General features: G+C 46.9%; 1 protein-coding gene across 2 annotated transcripts in view; it reads right to left on the bottom strand.

Moving 5' to 3' along the window:
* pdhx (pyruvate dehydrogenase complex component X) overlaps positions 1–27,101 on the bottom strand; it is a 513,740-nt gene that overhangs the window by 320,365 nt on the left and 166,274 nt on the right. For both annotated transcript variants that reach the window (XM_070899330.1, XM_070899329.1), the window contains exon 6: positions 17,873–18,041. In XM_070899330.1, coding sequence (XP_070755431.1) covers positions 17,873–18,041 — 169 coding nt within the window. The remainder of the gene's footprint in view (positions 1–17,872; positions 18,042–27,101) is intronic.

Genomic DNA, 27,101 nt, shown 5'->3' with positions numbered 1-27,101 from the left:
GTGTACATCGGGATCCACAGGGGCAGTGTACATTGGGATCCACATGGTGCCAGTGTATATCGGGATCGTCATAGGGGCAGTGTATATCGGGATCCACAGGAGCCAGCATATGACCGGATCCACGCGGCTCAGTGTTCATCGGGATCCACATGAGCAGTGTATATCGGGATCCACATGGTGCCAGTGTATGTAGGGATCCACATGGTGCCAGTGTATATCGGGATCGTCACAGGGGCTGTGTATATCGGGATCCACATGGTGCCAGTGTATATCGGGATCCACATGGGCCAGTGTATATCGGGATAGTCACAGGGGCTGTGTATATCGGGATCCACATGGGCCAGTGTATATCGGGATCGACGTGAAAGTGTTTAACAAGATCTTGCAGTGAAGTATTTGTATTATTAACATTATTCATCTGCAGTACAAAAATAATCATATTTTAAAAGTGGCAGAATGCAGAGAATTCCTCAGCAGCCAGCTAATTGTGACTTCAGGGCAAGGTTTTAAAAAAAAAAAACTCTATGTCAGAGACCTTTATTTAGATAAATACTTTGGATAATGTTTTATTTCTCTGGCTTATAAGTACTGTGTGCTAGACTTTCCACTCGGGGGCCATCGCCCCAAAAAATGGGCGATGTTCCAGCGATGTGGGACGTTTCGGCCTTGATGATTGCTGGCACATCGCCCATTTATTTTTTGCAATTTTCCACTCGGACTTACCCCGGCGATGTCAAATGGGCGATGTGATTTTTCGGCGATCACACGATCGCCCACTGAAGACGGAAGTCAAAGAAGAAAAAAAAGCTTCCAAAGCAATGCTATTCTGTACATGTGTGGGATTTTTTTTTGTGGTTGATTTTTTTTGCCATGTTTTGAGAGGTCTGGGGGTCATCACACATGCTCAGAAGCATAGGGAGGGTCAGAGAGAGACAGAGGGGGGGAGAGAGAGAGGAAGGAAGAGAGGAGGCTTTTGTGGTTGGTTACAGTACATTGAGAGTTTGGATTCACAAATAATTAATCTTAAATAACTTAGCCTTTTTTTTTTGAACTGAAAATACTTATAACTATTTTTGTTATGACAATATTGAAATATTTTTTTGTTGTTACAATATTGAAATATTGAAATATACACCTAAAATCAAAATGGAGGGAGATAGCGAGAGGAAAAGGGCTAAACCCTTTAGCGAGGAGGCCAATGAGGCACTCGTGAATATCGTCAGTGGCAGGTGGGAGGACTTGACACGGGATGGGCATGGGAAACCTCCACCCCGTGCATATAGGAGAATCTGGGCCGAGATTGCTGATGTGGTCACATCGGCATCCAACGAAGTGCGCACATCAGACCAGTGCCGTAAAAGATGGAACAGCCTGCTGGCAGCAGCTCGAGTAAGTTGCATTTTATATTTAAAATGATACATTTGTAATATTTAAATGATGTATGGAAATTTGAATTTGAATCTTCAATGTCATTGTTATAGTATAAATTAATTACATTAGGAATTAATTTATGCACCCTAAAACTAAGTTGAATCTGATATTATGAAATATTATTCATATGCAATGCAATGCTAATTTTTAATCGAACATTTAAATCTGTCAGTCTTAAATGTTTATCACTAAGTCCATTAGCTTATGCCATGCAATGTTATCTTATCATTTACAGAAGATATCTATCAATCGCTCAGAGCAGAGGACGGGCGGCGGCTCTGCTACGGTGCAGATTCTAACCGAATACGAGGAGCTTGCGGTCGCCTTGTTGGGGACTGACAGCCGTTCGGTCATGACCTGTGGCCGAACCCACCCGCGAGTCTCGTAAGTAATGGGAACTGTGCAATGTGTCAAACATTACTAAATACATACTAAAAATATCTTAGTTACGCATGTAATGTTATGCAATTACAATGCAATATGATATATAATTTTGATGTACTCTTGATGTACGAATGAGGTCATGTTAGCCCTGGTGAACCCTTGTTCATATGAGGTATTGAAAAGTATTATGTTATGGGTTATTGAAATATTGATATGTATTGATATGTATGTTTACTAATAATGAGTACAGTTAATGTCCTTTTTAGTTGTTTAGAAATGTCATTTGTCTTTTTAAGCTCAAGTGTCGTTAAGAGTCTGTGGAGTCATCCACTACTCCTGCACCTTCAACTACCTCGCAGGAGGAAGAGGAGGAACTGCTGGCAACTGTGGAGCAAGAGCAGAAGGAGGAGGAGGAGGAGGCGGCGGAAGAGGACAAAATTGTTTTACTGGGGGGTGGGAGGGAACAACCTGCGGCCATCTCTATTGACCAAGCGGTGTACAGGTGGTGACGTCAAGGCGCGTAACATTGCAAACGCCGATCCCACGGAGGTCCAGTCAGCGGGGTGAACAATTGCCGAACATGGAGGGCCAGACGGAGAGCTTGATATCCCTGTGCAGGAAGATGGTCGCGATTGATCGTGACCTTACCAGAGTTTCGCGGGTTTCTCCACAAACTGGAGCCAGTTTCCAGCAACCTGGAGCGCATTGAGCACGAACTTCTCCAACTGGTCTTCTGTGCAAGCACAGACATCACGGGAGACGTTGGAGGCCATTCGTCAGCAGACCGCCACAACCAATGCCCTACGGCATGCGTTGTTGGCTGGACATGGCGCTGCACCCCAAGGTGTCGTGTCAGCTCGCAGGGAGACCCAGAGCACGCAAGCGAGTTCGGAGGACACAATTCCTCCTGACTTGGAAGTGGAGCCTCAGGCTTCTGCTTCCACTCCGTCACCACCACCACGGCAGGAAGTCTTGTCATCCCACGCTGCACAACGCGTTTGTGTCGGTCTGCGTAGACCAAAATGGGCAGGTGGGGTAAGAACATGGGGTGGGACAGGACCTGGAGGGAAATGTGGCCACAGGTAGGGAGGGGGTTTTTCATTGTTGAACTGTTTTTTCTTTTTTTTTTTTAAATTGTTAATGTTTTGGGGATTTGAGGGAAGGGTGGGGCGGGGGTGAGGGTGGAGGGAGGGTGTTGTGCAATAGTTTATTAAAAATTCGTTTGTTGTCTTTGTTAATAAAAAAAATCTTTAATTCAATAAATTTTGTGCCTTCTTTCTTAGTTACATTAGTTAACAAATTTACAGTTGTTCATCCTTATTTGTTTATTCTTTTATTATAGCAGTACCTTACTTAAACTTTACTTAAAGCATTAATTCTGATGATAGGCCAGTGCAGGAAAGACAACAAGGAAACCCCACGCAAATGAAACTTTTGATTAACCCAAACTGTAAATGAACATTTGAATATCCACAATGATAGTTTATGCAAAGCGTTCATTAATGAGCTGCTGACGCAACAGCTTAGCGACCGTGTAATTGCCACTGGCAGCTGGTCTTCGGGAGGAGGATGGTGGTACCGGTGCTAGATCGCCAGGCTGATTGCGCTCCCCTATGTCCTCGCCTGCGTCCTCTTCTGCCTCTTCCTCCTCACCGGCTGGCTCTTCTGTCTCCCCTCCTTCTGGAGGTGGACCTGCAGCCCCATCTGGCATTACTTGTCCTCTCTTTATAGCTAGGTTATGCAGCATGCAACACACCACAATAAACTCTGCGACCTGGTCAAGGTGGTACTGTAGGCTGCCTCCAGAATGATGCAGGCATCTGAAGCACTGCTTTAGGACTCCAATTGTCTTTTCAACGATGTTGCGAGTTGCTATGTGACTTTCATTATACTGTTTCTGTGCTTCAAATGACGGATCATCAACCAACTGGCAAGGCCATGCCCTTTATCCCCCAGCATCCAACCGTGACCTTCTGGCTGATTGACAAACAGGTCAGGGATAGCACTTTCACGTAAGATGTGCGCATCATGGATGCTGCCAGGAAATGCAGCATTCACTGTCATAATTGTTTGATTGTGGTCGACAACAAGCTGCACATTTAGTGAGTGGAACCCCTTTCTGTTATGAAAGACCTCCGCGTTCTTTAAGGGTGCTTTCAGGGCAATGTGCGAGCAGTCTATTGCTCCCCGCACCTTGGAGAAGTTTGCTATTCTCGAGAAACCCAAAGTCCTCTCAGTCTGTGCCTCCCTGGTCATTGGGAAGCTTATGAAGTCCATCCTGCGAGCATAAAGGGCTTCAGTCACCTGTTGAATGCAGCAGTGTGTAGTGCGCCGAGAGATATGGCAGATGTCGCCAGCTGAAGCCTGAAAAGATCCCAGTGCGTAGAAGGCTAGGGCAGCAGTAACCTTCACCTCAACGGACAGTGCGGTTCTGATGGCGCTGGAAGGCTGCAGATCACCCTTGACGAGTTGACATATTTCATCGATGACCTTCTTCCGGAATCGCAGCCTCTGAAGACAAGCATTTTCAGACAAGTTCAGGTAAGATTACTTTTCCAAGTACCTTCGTTGGCTATACGGTCTCCTCCTCTGTCTTCGTCTCCGTCTACGCATTACTCTGCCACCTCTTCGATTGATCCTTTCAGTAACCAGTGTGTGAGCAGTTGCAATTAAAGGCAGGGAAAGCATAGGCCCCATATCACTATCAATAATTACTTTCATAAATTTTAATAATCTCTCTACTCTATACTCTCTAATCACTGTACGCTGCACTCTACGCTGTATACCAGTCAGTTTGATATCAGTAAATAATTTCACTATGTAAAAGCTATTTACAAAATAATTTCAATATATAAAACCTATTTACCAAAAATAACTTGATAATACCTCTTTATATTCCCTGTCCCAATATTCTGAGTACAATTATCTTGAAATTAACTCTCTAAACAACTCAACTAATCCTCCACCTTTCCTCTGAACTTCCAAATGGCGTCCCTAGTGCCCATTTTCTTCTCTTAAGCTCAGTAAAAGCAACTATTTCTCTGCACTCTTTTGGGCCTTGCATCGGCCCAGCAAAGTGCATGCTAGGTGCCAAAACTTGGGATGGGCCTTGTGTGGGCGATCATCTCGGTGATCAAAGTGGAAACTTAGGCACCTGTTTTTTCGGCGATGTTTTGGGCCTAGTTTCCATTTTCTAGTCAAAATGGGCGATAGAGGTCCATTTTGGGCAATAGATGGGCCATAGATGGGCGATGTGAAGTGGAAAGTCAAGCCCTGTGTTTCAAAGTCACTCAAGAGCAAGAGGATAACTAGAGAAAGAGTGGGGCCTATTAGAGACCATAAAGGAAATCTGTGTGTGCAGGCAGAAGACATGGGTATGATTCTTAATGAATATTTTGCATCTGTTTTCACAAAAAGAGGGGCGATGTACAATTTGCAATGAGGGAGGACGAGCGTGAAATATTAGACGAGATAAACAGAGAGAGGGGAAGTATTTGAAAGTAGATAAATCCTCAGGCCCGGATGAAATGTATTCCAGGCTGTTAAGAGAAGCAAAGGAAGAAATAGCAGAGACTCTGACCAACATTTTCCAATCCTCTCTGGCTACAGGTGTGGTGCTAGAGCACTGCTAATGTTGTACCGTTGTTTAAAAAGGGAGAAAGGGATAGATCGAGTAATTCATCATAAGAACGTAAGAAATAGGAACAGGAGTAGAACATACGGCCCCTTGAGCCTGCTCCGCCATTCAATATCATGGCTAATCTGATCTTGGCCTCAACTCCACTTCCCTGCCGGCTCCCCATAACCCCTTATCATTTAAGAAACTGTCTATTTCTGTCTTAACTTTATTCAATGTCCCGCTTCCACAGCTCTCTGATGCAGTGAATTTCACAGATCCACAACCTTTTGAGAGACGAAATTTCTCCTCAAATCAGTTTTAAATGGGCGGCCCCTTATTCTAAGATCATGCCCTCTAGATGTAGTCTCCCCCATCAGTGGAAACATCCACTCTGCATCCACCTTGTCAAGCCCCCTCATAATCTTATACTTATATGTTTTGATAAGATCATTCTCATTCTTCTGAATTCCAATGAGTCGAGGCCCAACCTACTCAACCTTTCCTCATTAGTCAACCCCTTCATCTCCAGAATCAACCTAGTGAACCTTCTCTGAAATGCCTCCAAAGCAAGTTTATCCTTTCGTAAATATGGAAACCAAAACTGCACGTAATATTCCAGATGTGGCCGCACCAATACCCTGTACAGCTGTAGCAAGACTTCCCTGTTTTTATACTCCATCCCCTTTGCAATAAAGGCCAAGATTCCATTGGCGTTCCTGATCACTTGCTGTACCTGCATACTATCCTTTTGTGTTTCATGCACGTACCCCCAGGTCCCGCTGTACTGCAGCACTTTGCAATCTTTCTCCATTAAAATAATAACTTGCTCTTTGATTTTTTTTCTGCCAAAGTGCATGACCTCACACTTTCCAACATTATGGGCCCAAGTTTCCACAAGAAAAAAAACGGGCACCCCTCCGAGCTGAGCGCCCGTTTTTCGTGCCTAAAACAGCACCTAAAAAAAATCCTCGGTATTCTCCACCTACCTGTAGGTCCTCTGGCCCTCGGCGCAGTCAGCACGAGCTGTGTGGGGGGGCGGAGCCAGGTCCCGCGCTGAAAACAGTGCCGGGACCTCTGCACATGTGCGCTACAGTCGGCACGCAAGTGCAGTAGCTTCAGGCGCCGAACTGTGTGGGAGGGGCCCGAAGCATGCAGCCCCTAGCCCTGGCTGAATGGCCTCACTGGGGCTGCGTGAATAAGGCTCCTCCCACGGCCAGCTCCTGCTCCCCCCGCCCCGACACTCTCTTTCCCCCCCCCCCCCCACCGACCCGACACCCGCTCTCTTCCCCCCCCCCCTGCTGACCAGACCCGACCCGCGCTCGCTCCCCCCCCCCGCCCCGACACCCGCCCCCCGACCAGACACCCGCTCCCCCCCACCCCCCCCGACCCGACACCCGCTCCCCCCTCCCCGACCCGACACCCGCTCCCCCTCCCGCCCCGACCAGAGACCCGACACCCCCCCACCTCCCCGACCCGAGACCGGCTCCCCCCCCCGCCCGACCCGAGACCCGCTCCCCCCGAGACCCGCACCCCCCCTCTCTCTCTCTCCCCCACTCCTCCCCCCCCCTCTCTCTCTCCTTCCCTCCCTCTCTCTTCCCCCCCTCCCTCCCTCTCTCTTCCCCCCCCTCCCTCCCTCTTCCCCCCCCTCCCTCCCTCTTCCCCCCCCCTCCCTCCCTCTTCCCCCCCCCCCCCGCCCTCCCTCTTCCCCCCCCCCGCCCTCCCTCTTCCCCCCCTCCCTCCTTCTTCTTCCCCCCCCCTCCCTCCCTCCCTCCTTCTTCTTCCCCCCCCCCCTCCCTCCTTCTTCCCCCCCCCCCTCTCTCTCTCTCTCTCTCTCTCTTCCCCCTCCCGCTCAGCTGCACGAACGGCTGCAGAATTCTCCCTGGCTGAAGCACTTTCACACAGGTAGGAAGATGGTTTATTTAATCTTTTCTTGGCTTATAAATGTTTATTCAGGTTGGATTTGTTTGTAGAAGTATAAATAAGGATTTATTGTCGAATTTAATGAGTTCCCTTCCCCCCCACCTCGTTCTGGACGCCTAATTTGTAACCTGCATTGATTTTTTAATGTGTAGAACAGGTTTTTTCAGTTCTACAAAAATCTTCACTGGCTCCATTCTACTTTAGTTTGGAGTACGTTTTCACTGTGGAAACTTTCAAATCAGGCGTCAGTGGCCGGACACGCCCCCTTTTGAAGAAAAAATTCTGTTCTAAACTAGAACTGTTCTACCTGACTAGAACTGCAGAAAAAAAAATGTGGAGAATTGCGATTTCTAAAATAGTCCGTTCTCCACCAGTTGCTCCTAAAAATCAGGTGCGAATCATGTGGAAAATTGGGCCCTATACTCCATCTGCCAAATTTTTGCCCACTCACTTAGCCTGACTATGTCCTTTTGCAGATTTTTTGTGTCCTCCTCACGCATTGCTGTTCATGTCATCTTTGTATCGTCAGCAAACTTGACTACGTTACAACCTATATTAACGACTTGGAAGAAGGGACTGAGTGTAAATAGTTGGGGTCCCAGCACTGATCCCTGCGGCACCCCACTAGTTACTGGTTGCCAACCAGAGAATGAACCATTTATCCTGACTCTGTTTTCTGTTAGTTAACCAATCCTCTATCCATGCTAATATATTACCCCCAACCCCGTGAACTTTTATCTTCTGCAGTACCCTTTTATGTGGCACCTTGTCAAATGCCTTGTGGAAGTCCAAATACACCACATCCACTGGTTCCCCTTTATCCACCCTGGTTGTTATATCCTCAAAGAATTCCAGCAAATTTGTCAAACATGACTCCCCCTTCATAAATCCATGCTGACTCTGCCTGACCGAATTTTGCTTTTCTAAATGTCCTGCTACTGCTTCTTTAATAATGGACTCCAACATCTTCCCAACCACAGATGTTAGACCAACTGGTCTATAGTTTCCTGATTTTTGTTGGCCTCATCATAGGTAGTCCCTCGGGGTCGAGTAATTAGAGGCCGGTTAGCCTAACCTCAATGGTGGGAAAATTAGGTGAAAAAATCCTGAGGGACAGGATAAATCTTCATTTGGAAAGACATGGATTAATCAAGGACAGTCAGCATGGATTGGTTAAGGGAAGGTCGCATCTGACTAACTTGACTGAATTTTGAGGAGGTAACCAGAAGGGTCGATGAGGGCAATGCGTATGATGTAGTGTATATGGATTTTAGCAAAGCTTTGGATAAGATCCCACATGATAGACTGGTCACGAAAGTAAAAGACCATGGGATCCAGGGAAAAGTGGCAAGTTAGATCCAAAATTGGCTCAGAGGCAGGAAGCAAAGGTTAATGGCTGATGGTGTTTTGGTGACTGGAAGGCCGTATCCAGTGGGGTTCCGCAGGGCTCAGTGCTGGGTCCAATGCTTTTTGGGGTATATATCAATGACCTTGACTTGAATGTATATGGTCCACATCTCTGAGCCATATATAGGAGGGCGGGTATCACTACTACCCTGTAGACCGTAAGCTTGGTGCCAGATTTGAGGCCCTGGTCTTCAAACACTCTTTTCCTCAGGTGACCGAAGGCTGCGCTGGCACACTGGAGACAGTGTTGGACGTCATCATCAGTCTGCCCTTGCTGATTGTAGGCTCCCGAGGTATGGAAAATGATCCACGTTGTCCAAGACTTCCCCAACATCGGGAACATTCTTCCTGCATCTAACCTGCCCGGTCCCGTCAGAATTTTATATGTTTCTATGAGATCCCCTCTCATACTTCTAAACTCCAGTGATTACAGGCCCAGTTGATCCAGTCTCTCCTCATATGTCAGTCCTACCATCCCGGAAATCAGTCTGGTGAACCTTTGCTGCACTCCCTCAATAGCAAGAATGTCCTTCCTCAGATTAGGAGTACAAAACTGAACACAATATTCCAGGTGAGGCCTCACCAAGGCCCTGTACAACTGCAGTAAGACCTACCTCCCTGCTCCTAAACTCAAATCCTCTCGCTATGAAGGCCAACATACTATTTGCCTTCTTCACCACCTGCTGTACCTGCAAGCCAACTTTCAATGATTGATGTACCATGACACCCAGGTCTCGTTGCACCTCCTCTTTTCCTAATCTGCTGCCATTCAGATAATATTCTACCTTCGTGTTTTTGCCACCAAAGTGGATAACCTCACATTTATCCACATTATACTGCAACTGCCATACGTTTGCCCACTCACCTAACCTGTCCAAGTCACCCTGCAGCCTCTTAGCGTCCTTCTCACAGCTTACACCGCCACCCAGCTTAGTGTCATCTGCAAACTTGGAGATATTACACTCAATTTCTTCATCTAAATCATTGATGTATATTGTAAATAGCTGGGGGCCCAGCACTGAGCCCTGTGGCACCCCACTAGTCACTGCCTGCCATTCTGAAAAGGACCCGTTTATCCCGACTCTCTGCTTCCTGTCTGCCAACCAGTTCTCTATCCACGTCAGTACATTACCCACACTACCATGTGCTTCAATTTTGCACACCAATCTTTTGTGTGGGACTTTGTCAAAAGCCTTTTGAAAGTTCAAATACACCACATCCACTGGTTCTCCCTTGTCCACTCTACCAGTTACATCCTCAAAAAATTCTAGAAAATTTGTCAAGCATGATTTCCCTTTCATATATCCATGCTGACTTGGACCGATCCTGTCATTGCTTTCTGAATGCGCTGCTATTTCATCCTTAATAATTGATTCCAACATTTTCCCCACTACTGATGTCAGGCTAACTGGTCTATAATTACCCGTTTTCACTCTCCCTCCTTTCTTAAAAAGTGGTGTTAAATTAGCTACCTTCCAGTCCCATAGGAACTGATCCAGAGTCGATAGACTGTTGGAAAATAATCACCAATGCATCCACTATTTCTAGGGCCACTTCCTTAAGTACTCTGGGATGCAGACGATCAGGCCCCGGGGATTTATCGGCCTTCAATCCCATCAATTTCCCACCTAATAAGGATTTCCTTCAGTTCCTCCTTCTCACTAGGTCCTCGGTCCCCTAGTATTTCCGGAAGATTATTTGTGTCTTCCTTCGTAAAGACAGAACCAAAGTATTTGTTTAATTGGTCCGCCATTTCTTTGTTCCCCATTATAAATTCACCTGACTGCAAGGCACCTACGTTTGTCTTCACTAATCTTTTTCTCTTCACATATCTATAGAAGCTTTTGCAGTAAGTTTTTATGTTCCCAGCAAACTTCCTCTCATACTCTATTTTCCCCCTCCTAATTAAACCCTTTGTCCTCCTCTGCTGAATTATAAAATTCTCCCAGTCCTCAGGTTTGCTGCTTTTTCTGGACAATTTATATGCCTCTTCCTTGGTTTTAACACTATCCTTAATTTCCCTTGTTAGCCACGGTTGAGCCACCTTCTCCGTGGCATCGAAGCACTGACCACACTCGACCAGCTCTGTTGGGCGGGCCATATCGTCCGCATGCCCGACATGAGACTCCCAAAGCAAGCGCACTACTCGGAATTTCTACACGGCAAGCGAGTCCCAGGTGGGCAGAGGAAATGCTTCAAGGACACCCTCAAAGCCTCCTTGATAAAGTGCAACATCCCCACCGGCACCTGGGATCCTTGGCCCAAGACTGTCCTAAGTGGAAAAGCATCCGGGAGGGCGCTGAGCACCTCGAGTCTTATCGCCGACAGCATGCAGAATTCAAGCGCAGACAGCGGAAGGAGCATGTGGCAAACCAGACTCCCCACCCACCCCTTCTTTCAACCACTGTCTATCCCACCTGTGACAGAGACTGTAAATCCGTATTGGACAATACAGCTACCTGAGAACTCACTTTTAGAGTGGAAGCAAGTGTCCCTCAATTTCGAGGGACTGCCTACGATGGACGATGATGGACTTGAATGTTGGAGGTATGATTAAGAAGTTTGCAGATGACACTAAAATAGGCTGTGTGGTTGATAATGAGGAAGAAAGCTGCGGACTATAGGAAGATATTAATGTACTGATCAGGAGGGCAGAGGGAATTCAATCCGGATAAGTGCGAGGTAATCCATGTGGGGAGGTCTAATTAGGCAATGGAATATACATTAAATGGTACGACACTGAGAAGAATCGAGTACACAAAGGGACCTTGGAGTGCAGGTCCACAGATCCCTGAAGGTAACAGATGAGGTAGAAAAGGTGGTTAAGGCGGCATATGGAATACTTGCCTTAGTCGAGGCATGGAATACAAGAGCCAGGACGTTATGCTTGAACTGTATAAAACACGGGTTCGTCATCATCATAGGCAGCTCCTCGGGGTCGAGGATGACTTGCTTCCACACTAAAAATGAGTACTCAGGAAACTGATGAACTCATTTTAAACGGTGGAAGATGCCTGTACGTAAATTCTTTTAATGTGGGTTGGCCGTTGCACACCAGCCACCACATGGGCTTGACGGAGCAAGGTCTTGGTCCAGTGGCAAGGGGATCCACAATGATTGGAGACCAGGCTCCGCCACATGTGCCAATACATTCACACAAACTCAAACATATTCCTACTGTCCTCCTTCCTTCCTTCTTCCCACAGGACCTCTCGCTACGCGGAATTCATAGTACGCAAAGTGAGCCTCACGACCTTACAGCCTTGCTATTGGCCCATGCAGCGCCTTCCCTTGGTCTTGTCCAAGCTGCTCCACCTCTGGTCTCCGACCTCTCTGCTCCTCCGTCCTCTGGTTAGGCCGCAGTTGCAGTACTGTATGCAGTTCTGGTCACATTATAGGAAAGATATTGCACTGGAAAGGGCGCAGAGGAGATTTACCAGAATGTTGCCTGGACTGGAGAATTTTAGCTGTGAGGAAAGATTGGAGATGCTGGGTCTGTTTTCTTTGGAACACAGGAGGCTGAGAGGAGACCTGATCGAGGTGTATACAATTATGAGGGGCCTGGACAGAGTGGATAGGAAGGACCTGTTTCCCTGGCGGAGGGATGCAACCAGGGGGCATAGATTTAAAGTAATTGGGGGGTGGGGAGAGGGGGGGATGTTTAGAGGAGATATGAGGGGAAATTTCTTCACCTAATGGATGGTTGGGATCTGAAACTCACTGCCTGAAAGGGTGGTAGAGGCAGAAAGCCTCACATTTAAAAGATACTTAGATGTGCAGGTAAAGTGCCGTAACGTGCAGGGCTACGGACCAAGAGCTGGAAAGTGGGATTAGGCTGGATAGCTCTTGGTCGGCCTCCTTCCGTGTGGTAAATTTCAATGATTCTATAATTATCCCAAATTAGACAGTTTCATATCAAGTTTATTCACTATAGATGCATTCTCCCCCAACAATCACCTCCGTGCATTAGATAAGGCTTCATCAGTTAGCCTTGCATTTGCTCCTTAGGCTGACCGAGTGGGAGCAGCATTTTCTCAACATCATTCTATTACTGTCCCTGTGACATCGGTGACCTGGTATCAGGATGAGTTATTCCCCATCTACCTCATTATTTGGATTATCCCATAACTTCCCCACTTTGTCTCTTATTATGGTTTAGTCCCTTCGTTCCGGGTATCATCCTGGTGAGCAGTTACTGGATTATATTTTTCCCCATCTCTTCCAAGGCCAGTACAACCAACCTAAGATAATGCCTCCAAAACTATCAATACTCCACATGGTGTTTGAACAGTGCTTTTGCAGTACTGCTTGCTTTTACATTCTATACAGCTTGTGATGATGCCCAGCATCTCAATAGTCTTCCTTTCACTGCTCTTCTTTCCTAAAATGTACGACTTCACATTTCTGCCACCCACCTGTTATCAGTGAAATCATTATGCACATGTGAGACTAGTCAATCCAGAGAGCTTTGGAAGATTATGGCTAAAGCATCTGCAATGTCCTCACCTACTTCCTTTAAAACCCTGGGGTGGAGACCGTCTGGTCCTGGAGGTTTGTCAGTCTTTGGTGCCATTATTTTTTTCAGTACTGTTTTCTGGTTTATGTTAACTTTGGTGAGTTCCAGTCCTTGATTCATTATTAGTTTCCCTGGGTGATCAGTTTATTATCCTTTTTCCCCCACTGTGAAGGCTGACACAAAATAATGATTCAACAAGTCTGCCAATTCCTGATAGTCAGGCACAACCTGCCCTTTATAAATTTCTGATTAGTCCATGCCTTAAGTCATTAATGAACTCCAAAAGTTAATCATTAACTGAAGCAGGAAACTGGTTCAATAATGTTCTTATCGTTTTCTCCTTTCTTGAATAGGAGCATAACCTTCATCACCTTCCTGTCGGCCACAATTCCCGTGTTTTATAAAATAATGATTAGTGCCTCTACCAGCTCCTTCAGCATTTTGGAATCCAGATCTATTAATCTTTCTGCGTTCAATCCTGTTAGATTTTTTTGTGCATTCACCTAAAGATTTGTCTCCTGTGGCACTCTTCCACATTTTCCTCAGGTATTCCATTTTCATTTTACTCTACAAAGACAGAGTCAAATACTTAATGATCATTTCAAGATGGCCCCCTTCCATTGACACTCCTCTGCCTGCCACCTTCATGACTCTATCAAAGATATGACTGATCTTTCACATGCTGACTCTCCATAATTGGGATAATTTCCCAATTCCTCATTTATTCTGTCCCAGATAATTGAATCTATCAATTTCCCCAATATTGACATTTAGCTCAGTGTGTTGCACTTGCACAATTTGGCTCTTGCTCTCTTTTTGATTAATGGCATCATATTTCCTATCTTCCAATCCTCTGGCACTCTCAACATCCAGTGAGCTTTGGTAGATTGACTAGGCTCACATGTGCATAACAGTTAATACCGGCTCAATTTCCTCATCTATTTCTTTTAACACTCTTTGATGGATAACTTCTGGGTTTGGAGATTTGTCTGGTCCAGTCCCTTTAGTTTATCCCTTACAGTATTTTTGTTGATATTAATTCCTGAGAGTGTCTCCCTTTAACTTACCTCATTTTCCTTGTACCTCTGATATTGTATCTTCCTGTTTCAGTTTCTCTTTCCTCAATATACTTACAAAAACCTTTTCTATTACACACTCCCATCTACAAGGTTTTTTCATAATCACTCTTAGCTGCCCTCATTATTTTCTTGGTCTCTGCTTGTGACTTTCTATGGGCCCAAATTTGGCCCACCCGTTTTTGTGGCGCATTCACGTGAGATGCGCCGACTTCCTAGGCTCAAAAACGGCGGCAAAAAGGTGTCCCCGGATTCTGGCCGCTCTGTCGATTTTCCCGGGGCGTGGTGATTCCATTGGGGGGCAGAGTTAGGGCCCTGCGCGTGAAAGAGTGCCGGCAGCTGTCCGCATGTGCATTAGAGCGTTCACGCGTGCGCAGTAGCTCCTCCCATGATGATGATGCGTGCTGCAGCTTGGGATCTGATGCATCCCGCCCCGATCCCGGGCCGAGTGGCCTCTCGCACCGGCCACCCAGCCCGTTGTCTGTTGATCGCTGCAGCCTGTGTGTTGTGCTACCCCAGCACAGCCTGCCTGTGTGTGTTCTGTGAGCCTGTGGCCAGTTCCCTGTGCTCTCCCGCCCAGTAGTCCTGCCCGCACCTATCCCCAGCCAAGGGCCTCTCGTACTGGCCGGCCCACTGACTTTCCGGGCCAAGTTAGGAAGGTAGGACTTAAGTTTTATTTTTTTATTTATTATTGATGGTTTTTATGCTTCTTGAATGTTGTTGTGAAGATGTTTAGTGCTTTGCAAGGTCCTCTCCGCTTCCTTTCCCCCCCCGCTATCTCTGGCTACTTGCGTTGATTTTTTAACTCTCCGCAAGGGTTTTCTGTGCGGCCATAAGTGGCCACATATGCTGGCCTAAGTTAGTTTGGAGCAGCTATTAAGCTGTCCAAAGTGGCTTAAATGGCCAAAACCGGCGTAGGTGGCTGGTAACGCCCCATTTTGAACAAAACAAAATTAAACTAAACTTCTTGGTTATGTAGGCCTTCTCTTTTCAGTTAATATTGATCTTAACATTCTTGTAAAGCATGGTTGCATCCACTCAGAAATACCTCTCTTATCATTCGTGGTATATGGTTGCTCCCTAGATACCACTGCTGAGCTGTAGATTCACTGACTAATGATTTATCTCTTTCCTCATTCCTTCAAAGTTAGCTCGGTTTTAAATCGAAAACCATGGTTTTGTGACCCTCCTTTTTCCTGTTCTAGCCTGATACCGAATTCAATCATTTTGTTATAGCCTTTCACAAGATGCTCCCTGACTACCAGATCAATACCTCTGCTTCATTACTAATAACTAAATCGAGTATCATGTGCTCTACGTTAGGTTGAAGACAGAGTGCTATAGGGAACCATCTTCATTGTTCAACAAATCTGTTTCCTTTCTATTTGTATTGCTATCTCTCTCCCAATTAAACATAACTATAGGATTTCAATGGACCAAACCTCTTCCATTCACTTTCAAATTCTTGATTGGAACACGACTTACAGCAAGGTTCACCATCAGTACCATATACAGTTCATCAAAATTATATATATTTTTAACATTTTCATCTTTGAATGTGACACTGATGACAACACTTTAAATACACAATACCCTGAACCAAGCATAAAAAACTAATGATCAGCTCTTTAATGCTTGGTCTCAGCCTTGGCTCAGTGGATAGCACTCTCACCTCAGTCAGAAGGTTGTGAGTTCAAGGCCCACACCAGAGACTTGAGCATGTAATCCAGGCTGACATTCAAGTGCAGCACTGTCCGAGGTGTTTTTTTGGATGCTAAATTAAACCGAGGCCTTGTCTACTCTCGCAGGTGGGCATAAAGGATCCCGTGGCACTATTTTGAAGAACAGGGGAGTTACCCCGGGATCCTGGGCAATATTTATCCCTCAACCAACATCACTAAAAAACAGATTATCTGGTCATTGTCACATTGCTGTTTGTGGGGCCTTGCTGTGTGCAAATTGGATGCTGCATTTCCTACATTGCAACAGTGACTACACTTAAAGTATTTAATTGACTGTAAAGAGCTTTGGGATGTCCGGAGGTTATGAAAGGTGCTATATAAATGTAAGTCCATCTTTAAACTAAATATAGAAGATGAAGTATTCAATTTCACATAATAACAGCAATGCATTTTACAGTAGTGTATAAAATAGAGGATTGGGTGCAGGATTTTCAGCTTTGTTTTGTTTAGACTGAATGCTGATTCTATAATTGCATGGGCCACAGTGAACAGCTTTACAAATTGATTATTTTTATCTCTATTTTACAGGAATATAATTCTGATCCAAGCATAACATTTCAATGGAAAGTAGATGTATGCTTATCAGGATTTGACTGTATCAGAGCTGCATACATGTGGGTTCAACTGGATTTTCCTTCTTCGATGAATTATTGCAGTCCAGACCAACTGTGGTATAAACATAATGCTATTTATCTGTGTTTTTAAATCTACATAGGCCAAGAAGCCAGTGGTAATCTTGAAAAAAAAGGAGGTCTGTGTGTACGTACTATCGGAGCTGGATCTCCAGCTAATACAGGTACAACATCCGAAATCCGGAATCCTCGGGACCGAGTCTGTTCCGGTTTTTGAACGGCGAGGTCCGAAATCCGGCAAAACCTGAAATCCAGCACGGATTCGGTCGAGGATTACGGATTTCAGACAAGATGCACTGCAGCAACTCGCTAAGGCTTCTTCGGCAACACCTCCCAAACCCGCAACCTTTAGAAGGACAAGGGCAGCAGGCGCATGGGAGCACCATCACCTCCACGTTCCCCCTCCAAGTCACACACCATCCTAACTTGAAAATATATCGCTGTTCCTTCATCGTCGCTGGGTCAAAATCCTGGAACTCCCTCCCTAACAGCACTGTGGGAGTACCTTCACCACACGGACTGGAATCAGTATAAAACTCCCCTCGGGCTGTACTTGTAAACTTTTTGTATACATAGAGCACAATGATCTGAAAAAACCTATGTACTGCCATGTATAATGCAAGTTCTGTTCAGTAATGTATGTTGCAAAGAAATGTAACTGTACCCTCACCCATTCCATGTACTGTATAGTACCACATGTAACGTAATTTGATGATTGTATTACAATGTATCCTGGATTGTAGCTTGAAATGTAAAGCAAATGTATTGAACGGAACAGCTGTCAGCATCCAAATGTATTGTATGGAATTGCTGACCGCATCCAAATGTACTGAACTGCTTTCCAATGTATTGTGCAAATTTTTATATGAATAAAGTATATTTTGAAATTAAAAAAAACACGGACTGCAGCGGTTCAAAGTTGTGGCTCACCACCATCTTCTCAAGGGAAATTAGGGATGAGCAATAAATGCTGGCCTTGCCAGCAACGCCCACATGAATGAATTAAAAAAAAATGACTATTACAGTTTGATGCCGTTTTTCAGTATCATTGTAGAAAACAGATTAAGTTCTCACACAGGGCAAATGATGTACTTCCTAAACATAATTTCTTCCATTTTATCATTTTTAATTCATTAAAAACTCACCGGGGTTAATGGCTGTCCTGGGATAGAGATTGGCGGTATTGAGGGCCTGGGGTATGCAGGGGCACTTGATGCTGCTTGAGTAGTCTTCAAAGGGGGCTGCACAGGAGCAGCGGCTGCTGCCCTGGGCGTTGTCATGGAACCTTTTTGCTTCAACATATTCAGGGCATCCCTGTAAAATATCAAGATTCTCAGTGACAGTGCCAGTAACTTTATTAAATGTTAAAAGCTATTTTTTTAATGCTTTATGAATGATCACCACAGTTGTCACCAGTACCACGGCACTGTGCACCCGAGCTCCGTTTCATTTAAGTTGGTGAATTCTCGGTTACCGGGCCGATGTGGAGACTACGAGATAAGCAGGAAAGCTGCGCTCCTTCAGGACTCCTAGTAACAACCAAAAGGAGGCTATTTGTTTTACCTCCCGCACCCTGGAGTTCTCTCACGAGGCCCCTCCGCCTCTCTATCTCCCTCTCCTCCTTTAAGACCCTTCTAGAATCCAAACTCTTTTACCAAACTTTTGATCGCCCCTCCCAATATCCCCTTCTTTGGCTTAACGTCCATTTTTTTCTGATTACACCTCCGTGAAGTGCCTTAGGAGGTCTATCTAAATTGAAAGTGCGATATAAACGCTAGTTGTTATTCCTCATCACCCTGAAGTAGGCCAACATAACAATTTATATTATGATTGAACTCTGCCACTTCTCTCGTAACACGATCGTTACCATCCACTTCGCACCAAGGACACCACAAACTGCAGGATTGAAAGAAATGGCATGCTTCCGTTTTTGTTTTAAATGAGACTATGTGGTACCATCATCCGGAGTTCACGCGCTCCTCCAACTCTGACATCACAGGCTTACATCAGTTCAGCTGGAGTGACAGACCCCACAGTCCATGCGTGACTGTGCCCTGGTCAGCCTGTGACATGGAATCAGGCTGCAGGTGGACAGAACAAACACAGCTGAAATCTGCTCATTGAAGACTGCAGCACTGGGAAGGGGGCAGCAGTATTATTCTGCTGGAGATTCACTATTAAACTGCTGGTAGTAGAACTGAAATGAGAGTTAATATACTGCCAGCAATATCAATTAAGGATGGCTACATCTTTAAAGTGTATCAGATTTTTCAAACTCTATGAAGGGCAGTCAATTAAGGTAAGAGATTATGCTTCCATTACAGCCAAGTTTAAGATAGAGATTTTAATGAAAAGTAGCAGGTCTAAACATGCAGGTCTTTCAGGTTGTGAGCAAGTTGGATTAACATCAGTGAAGATAGCTGTTACCCCCCCAAGGGGCTTTCAACTTTATGGGCCCAACTTTGCCCAACCCCTTTTGTCGGTGCACTTACTTTAAATGGCGCAGGAAAAAAGGGGCCCTATCCTGGCCGCTCTTCGGAGTCCCCAGAGTTGTGGTGTGCCGTGCAGTCTGAAGGGGGGTGGCGGAGCAACAGGCCAGCATAGAAACCACTGCCGGCATCTGCGCGCATGCTCAGTGAAGTCTGCGCGCATGCTCCTGCCCTCCCAGCATGTCCTGCGGGCTGTGAGCAGGACCCGATGCTCACAGCCCCTATCCCCGGCCGAAGGAACGCCCCGATCTTCGCTGCACTCTATCCCCGGCCGAGTGGCCTCCCGCACCGGCCGGCCCGCTGAGTTCCCGGGCGAGGTAGGACTTCGATTTTATTTTTTATTTTGTGGTTGTGTGCTTGAGTGTTTTGATTGGGGGGGGGAAAGAGAGGAGGGAGGAAGGAGGAGAGTTTTTTTTTTGGGGGGGGGGGGGGTAAGAGAGAGAGTGTATTGGGGGGAGCGGGGGCAGGAGGAGAATTTTTTTTGGGGGGGGGGAGGGGCAGGGGGGGAAGAGAAAGCGTGTTTTGTATACCAGCATCTCTCTCTCCCTCTCTCTGGTTACCCCGTTCCAGTGACATTGCGGCCAACAGCTCGCATTTCTCTGGTAGGATTTACTTCATTTTTATTAGTATTTTAATTGTTTGAGCTTTTCCTTGCAATGTTTGGTGCTTGGTTGTTGAGGCCCTCTCCAGTTCCCTTCCCTCCCTTATCCCTGCCCTAATGTCTGCCGAATGTGCGCTGCTTTTTCTTCACTGGCTGCTAGGTTTTTCAGAACTGGCCACATAGGCTGACCTAAGTTGATCTGGAGTAAGTCTTTACTGGCCAAAGTGGCATAAATGGCCAAAACTGGCGTAAGTGTATGGGAACGCCCCCTTTTGAAAAAAAAATGACCGAAAAAAAATCGTACCTAACTGACTTACTCTGGAGCAAATGTTTGGGGGAAAATGGCATTTTTTAAGCTTACGCCAGAAAAAACTTACTCCAAAAAAATTGATGCCAGTCATGGCAAAAGTTGGGCCCTGTAAGTGTGCAGGTTAATTCAGCTCTGTCACATTGCTTGGCTCAGAAACTCTTGAAATGTCTTCAGCACTCTACTCAAATATCAAAATATTCAATTTATAAAAAAAACTACCAAAAGACAAAGAAAATCAAAATATTTCTTGAATGTGCCGGACTTTTAAAAATACATCACTCATCACTTTTTGAATGGAGCTTTCTTTAAAAAGACATTTTTCAATTGTTAACAGTTGTTACTTGTACTTCAACTGTGAGTAAACAAATCCTTTACTGGAATAATATACCTGCGCTACGTGAGCAGAGTTGCAACAGGAAGCTGGGGGGGGGGATGCTGGGATGAAGGAAGGAAGGAATGGGAGGGGAGAGTGTGAGGGGGACAGAGACGGAAAGATAATATGGAGGGACACATTTTCATCATGTGCACTCTTCTTTAGCAAAAAAAACAAAAACTGAAATCTCCGAGGATCATCAATGACCAACTCAGTCTCCTTAACAGAGCCCATCGTCTTTTCTAAGTTCACTACTGTTAATGTTTTTTTATAGGGTTAAAAAAATATGAACTACTTGTAAAATTAAAAAAAATGTTCATAGACTGTCCTTTGGCAATTAATTATATTTCAGAACATGTTCCTTGGAACTCCTGCACTCATTCGAACACTAGATTAAAATAATATCCGCCCAAACAATGATAGCAGGAAAGATGCATTGTGGCTTGCTGAATTCAACAGTACATATCCTTTGTAATGTGTGCTGATCATAGAGAGCAGTGCCAAGAACCTTTGATTCATTTGGGGCTGTCCACCAGGATGGTTACTAGGATTTTATTTGATTCTCGCACATGCATAGCCTTCGGGGTTCAGAACATAACTGTGGTTTCTATCCATAAGCAAGCTCCGAGTGAGATCAAAAACTGCAGAAAAATCTTGTGTATATCAATAGCTCAAAGTGCTCTTCAAGTTAGTTCAGCATTTATTTGAATGTGTTGGAGGATCACTGTCTAATCAAAAAGGAAAATATTGGACTTTGTTCTTGTGAGCAGTGCCTGGGGCAGACTGTAATTTTATTTAAGGCATCAGAGAATGTGGTAAGGAGGCGGAGAATGCCACTTTCATTGCTTTCCATGCGGCTTTCAATTGTCCCATGTGAAGAAGCTGTGGGAGCAGATTGCCAAACCTTGGGGGATGAAATTCGGCAACGCCCATTTAGAGTCTGTAACACCGCCTGGATTTTAACTTTACCGCCATCTACCGTAAAATTCAGTTTTACCGCCTAAAGAGGGAGTGACAAATCAGGCGTTACACACAACTCTCAAGGCGCTAAACGGCGGTAAGTGAGACGGTAAGCTCAGAGAGACGGTAAGCTCAGAGAGACGGTAAGCTCAGAGCGGTATTCTGCATTTGGAGCTGCGCAACCGACAAACTGGCGCCATCTGGATTCAATTGAGGAGGTTCTATGGTACGCGGCACAGCCTCATGCTGATCATCACTGCCTGCGCACTCTTACTCAGAGGGAGAAGATGGCCGAGGCAAGAGGTCATCTGCGCGCGTATCGGTTCTCCGACACCGCCCTGAAGGCACTCAACGCAGTGGAGAGGCAATGGGAATTGGTGCGGACAGATACTGGCAGGAGGCCACAGCCACAGACTTTTCGCCATTTATAGAGGGAGCTGGCACAGCAAGGAACACGGTGCCCAGGACAGCGACGCAGTGTCGCAAAATGTTTAACGACCTGGCGCGGATCGACAGGGCAAGTATCTTTTGCATTAACCTTAGCATGCCATGCTCTGAGCATGATGTATAGTGTGTGCAATCTCTCCACAATCAGTATGTCGAGGACCCCATGCTCTTCATTGGTGAGCACAGATGCAAAGTTTGCATTTGCAGCCTCAGCCACATCCTGGGCCTGAATGCGCAGTTCTGCTTCCTGCTCCGCTGTTGAAACTCACCTCTCGTTTTGTTACCTTCTCAGTCTTCATATGCATGTGAAAGACAGTAGCCTTAACTTAACTCTTAGGTGCTGGCCCTCAAATCCCAGCACTGCCACGTATGTGGTGCAGCTATTCCAAGTGACATCGACATCTGAAGGCTACCATACAGTAACAGCCATTCAACTATGCAAGGCACTTTGGACAGACAGATAAAAGCACACTAACTCAGATGTTCTGTTTTTTTCCAGCAGGACAAGCTAGCGCATAACCGCCGGGAACCGATATAGACCGGAGGAGGGAAACCTGATCTCCACACTCTCAGTGAGGTGGAAAAACGTGTGTCCAGTCTCATGGATGTACAAGTGGGTACAGTGGTGGTGGGTGAGGCCAAGCTCCCTGGGGACAGTGACTGTATGTTGAGGACCTCTGCATCTTCTATCAGACCACTTAGCCCTGACACCACAATCCTTCCCCACTTTCCAGGAAACTGACATTTCTGAATGCCTTTTCCATTCCCGGCCCCCTCCCCCTGTATGTAACCACTCTGCTCTGGCTTTGTGCTTTCAGATAATGAACCAGTGGCATAGGAGCCTCTGCATGAGCCCTCGACTGCCGGCGAAGACGAAGGGGAGGACACCTCTGCCAGTCACCGAGGAGCCAGCGGCCTCAGCGAGCGGGGACACCACCACCGTGGAAGAGGACATGTTTGGGGACTTTGAGGTGGGTGATGCTCCAGGATTCAGTGGCCTGCAACAACGCCGGGCTGGGGTGGGGGGAGGGGGGGGCGGAGGGACACTCAGGAGACAAGCTCCCCGGAGGGCGAGTGCGCGCCTGAGTAATGCTCAGCAGGACTTTGATGAGGAGCCCGAGCTGGAGGTTGTCGCAAGACAATCTTTGAGAATGCACAGCGAGCTGTTGGGTGCATTGGCAAGGGTGCTCGAGAGCCTGGATGCACTTGCTGTGAGGACCGAGGAAGTCCACCTCCAGCTTTGCCCTTGGCTCTCAGCAGCCTATCGAGCCCATCCTTGTTAGATACCAATGGATGTTGGAAGCCACAAGTGCCCGAGGGGTCCCAGACATGATGGCGGTGCCATGGCTAACATGGCAGTAGCCACTGAACGCCAGGCCGAAGCCACACCAGTCCTGTATGCTGCCATGTCGTCAGTGCGTGGTGGCATCAATGTGCTGTCTGCTCTGATGCGGACTCACTCTGCTCTGAAGCAGTCACATTGATGCCACGCAAGCACTGACTGCTACCATCGTGTCTGGGCCCCAAGCAGTCCAAAGGGGAGCTTACGGTGCCGAAGCAGACCAGCAATCTGAGCTCCACCAGATTGCCCCAGATACTAGAGCTCTGCCCTGGGGAGTGGCATCGTGCTGGTTGAGATGGAACGTGCTGTCCTCTCTCAGGAGGACATCGTTCCGACTCCCACCACTGCCACTTCGCCTTTGCACTTGCCGCTATCTGCACCCCATCCATCGAGACTGCTGCCGCCCATCCTGAGGTGCAGTCCACAGCCGGGCCTTGCATGGCCCGAGATAGTCGGGGATGTCCTGACAAGTCATCATTAGTCCCTGCGTCACAGACAGAGCAGCCTTCAACCAGCCTTGCTGCAGGCACTGAGACCCCATTAAGAAGGAGCAGTAGGCGTGGGATGGGGGAAAAGGGAAGGGTGGGAAATATGGGACCAAGTCCCACAAAGGACTCATCGTAGCATGGCCATATCTGGGGACCGTATTGGAATATTAAGGCATGTATATAGTTGTTGGTGTTTACAAGTTAGTGTGTGGGGAAGATTGGTTTCAGCAATTTTGGTCATGCCCATTGCGTTATTTCAGATGGGAGGATTGTTTTTTTGTATATAGTCACACTTGCTTGTGGGTTACTGTTTCCAGGGGTGTTGTTCCATTCATAATTTGCTGCTGCTGATGGTTCTGTGTTGTGCTGGTTTAGGGCACACTCTTGTTAATGTGAATAAAGTATCATTTGGGACATTACATTAATGTGGTGTGATTTATGTACTCGGAGACGTGCAGGGTGGGGCGCGATGTCTTCAGCACATGGCCAGGTGACCAAGTTAGTCACTTGGCCTGTGTTGCGTGATTTACTGGAATCGCTGGGCGATGAATCTCTGACAAACAGCCCTTGCAGCAGCAACAGTCTCAGGCTGATGCTCCTCATCTTCCTCCTCATGCTCTTGAGGTGCAACTGCCAGCTCTGGTGGCAATGGTTGGCCCCTCATGATGGCCCTGTTGTGCAGCATGGACACTATCAGGGAAGTACCGAAGGGACCCTCCAGAGTGGTCAAGGCAGCGGAAATGCTGCTTCAGCACCCCAATAGTTTACTCTTATGTTCCTGGTGCTGCTCGGCAGGGGTGGTGGGGTTGCAGAGGGGAGTCATCAGCCAGGTGGCTAGACCAGGTGTCGCCGAGCAGCCAACTGTGCCCTGCATGTGGTGGCTGGAATTGTTGTCGCACACTGCTCTCCCGCAGGATGAAGGAATCGTGGCAGCTGCCAGGATAGCGGGCATTCACAACGAGGGTCATCTGCCTGTGGTCGCACATCAACTGGACGTTGCGGGAGTGGTAACCCTTGCGATTGCGAAACACCTCTGCATTGTGGAGCGAGACCCTCAATGCTGCATGGGTACAATCAATGGTGCCCTGAACCATGGGGAAGCCTGCTATCCTGCCGAAGCCACAGGAGCGCTCCTCCTGGTTCTCCCTGAACTTTATGTCGAGAGCATCAGTCACCTGGCGAATGCAGCAATGCACAGCAAACTGAGAAATGTTGCATATATCGCCTCCAGGAGCCGGTGGCGTAGAAGCTCAGTCCTACTGTCCCTTTCACTGCCACTGACAGCCTGGTGCCGCTTTGAGCTTCGAGGTCTATGTGCAGGAGGTGGCAGAGCTCTGTGACCATCTCCCTGTGGAACCGCAGCCTTCTTATGCACTGCTCCTCGGACATATCAAGAATGCGCACCGCGAACCCTGGGGGGGGTAAGGCCTCCTGGCCAGAGATCTGCGGCCTCTGCTCAGGAATGGACCCACATTGGCCATATCCCGTCTGTGTAGCCGGCAACTTCAAAATAATTGATGCTGCACGACGTGGTGTGCCAGCACTGCCCCTATCAAGTTGCCGAAGGTAAGAGCGAGACGGTACTCGTCAATGGAGCAGCAGCTGCAGCCGCCAACGCAATCTGCTAGGAGAATACATAGCACTCACCCCGACCTGTGCCCCAGTTGCTACTCCCTTTATATACCGCTCAGGCAGTCACCATCAGTTATGAACGCCATCTTTCTGTGGTGCATTCATGCTAGCTCGTGAGGTGCAAAAGCCAACGTTCACGTCAGGGGCGCTAGCGAGGCGTTGCACGTGTACTGATGTCACGATCTGCCTGGCGGTAAAGGGCGAGCCGGTAGTTCTTTGCGCCACCACAAAAACTCAATTGAAGTTTGCAGCGGGCGGTGACATCGCCGAACAAAGGCGCTAAGCTATTAGCAGCGCGGTCCCGCCTCTCCGGAGTGCTATCAGCAGCCAACCAAATTTTGGCCAGGATGTGTCTGCCAGCTTGAAGATCCATGGAAAGGTGCCGAGCGAACTCCCTGAGCCTACTTCTCTGGCAAGAGGAATGAGCTAAAGTTGTCACTGTCACCCATCCTATTCCGTATCTTCATCAGTTAAGTGTTGGGTGGCATTGTAAAGGCTAGGTGTGGAATATCTGAGCCATTTCTGAAATAACTGCACTGGTCTTTTTGCAGATGATGCATTACTGGAGGACCAGCCTGGAGATCTAGTGCACTCTACTCACCCTCTTGTTGTAAAGTGAGCTATCTAATAAACTCCAATGATGTGGATTTCTCCGCAGGTTGATTTAGAGATTGTTGAGCAGAACACTGGGTTTCTGTCCGTGTCGCAATGTACACACCACTGAACAATGTGTTTTTGAAATAGTAAACAAGAGCATCAAATAACTCTTGGGAATCTGCAATCATCAGACATATTTGATTGAGTTACTGCCTTGCAATCGATTGTGAGGACATTTGTTCTCTCCACCTCCCTCTCTCTGGTGGAACTGGAACGGCAAGGAAGGGAGCTGCAGCTTCCATTTTCTGAAGCAGACGTGATGTGGTGGCTCCCTTTATGTACCCAAGCAATTTATCTTTTTCCTGTTGCTATCCCCTGCTCCTCATGCTCACCTCACTTCCTCTTCTGACTCACCCCTCCCACCATTCTCTTGATTGCATCAAGCCCTTGACCCATTTTCCTTGGCACAATCTCCTCACATTCTCCCTAATCTCCTTGGTCTCCTGTCAGCTCTCTGCCACGCATTCCTCCATGACCTCCTCCCCTCACCATCTATGTTAGGAATGTGAACTTTTTATTAAGAACATAATAGGAGCAGGAGTAGGCCATTTGACCCCTCGAGCCTGCTCCGCCATTTAATAAGATTATGGCTGATCTGATCATGGACTCAGCTCCACTCCCCATAACTCTTTATTCCCTTATCACTCAAAAATCTGTATCTCCACCTTAAATATATTCAATGACTCAGCCTCCACAGCTCTCTGGGGCAGAGAATTCCACAGATACAACCCTCTGAAGAAATTCCTCCTCATCTCATGTTTAAATGGGCAACCCCTTATTCTGAGACTATAAAACTATGGGACAGTTTTCCCTGTGAGTGGAAATATCCTCTCTCATCCACCTTGTTGATCCCTCTCATTATCCTACGTTTCAATAAGATCACCTCTCATTCTTCTGAACTCCAATGAGTATAGGCCCAACCTACACAACTTATCTTCATAAGTCTACCCCCTCATCTCTGGAATCAACCTAGTGAATCTTCTCTGAACAGCCTCCAATGCCAGTATATCCTTCCTTCCTTAAATACGGAGACCAAAACTGCACGCAGTACTCCAGGTGTGGCCTCACCAATACC

This window comes from Pristiophorus japonicus, chromosome 14 (genome assembly GCF_044704955.1).
Source record: "Pristiophorus japonicus isolate sPriJap1 chromosome 14, sPriJap1.hap1, whole genome shotgun sequence".
NCBI lineage: Eukaryota > Metazoa > Chordata > Chondrichthyes > Pristiophoridae > Pristiophorus > Pristiophorus japonicus.
Note: the sequence above shows the minus strand (reverse complement) of the source record. Positions and strands in the feature narration are given on the sequence as shown.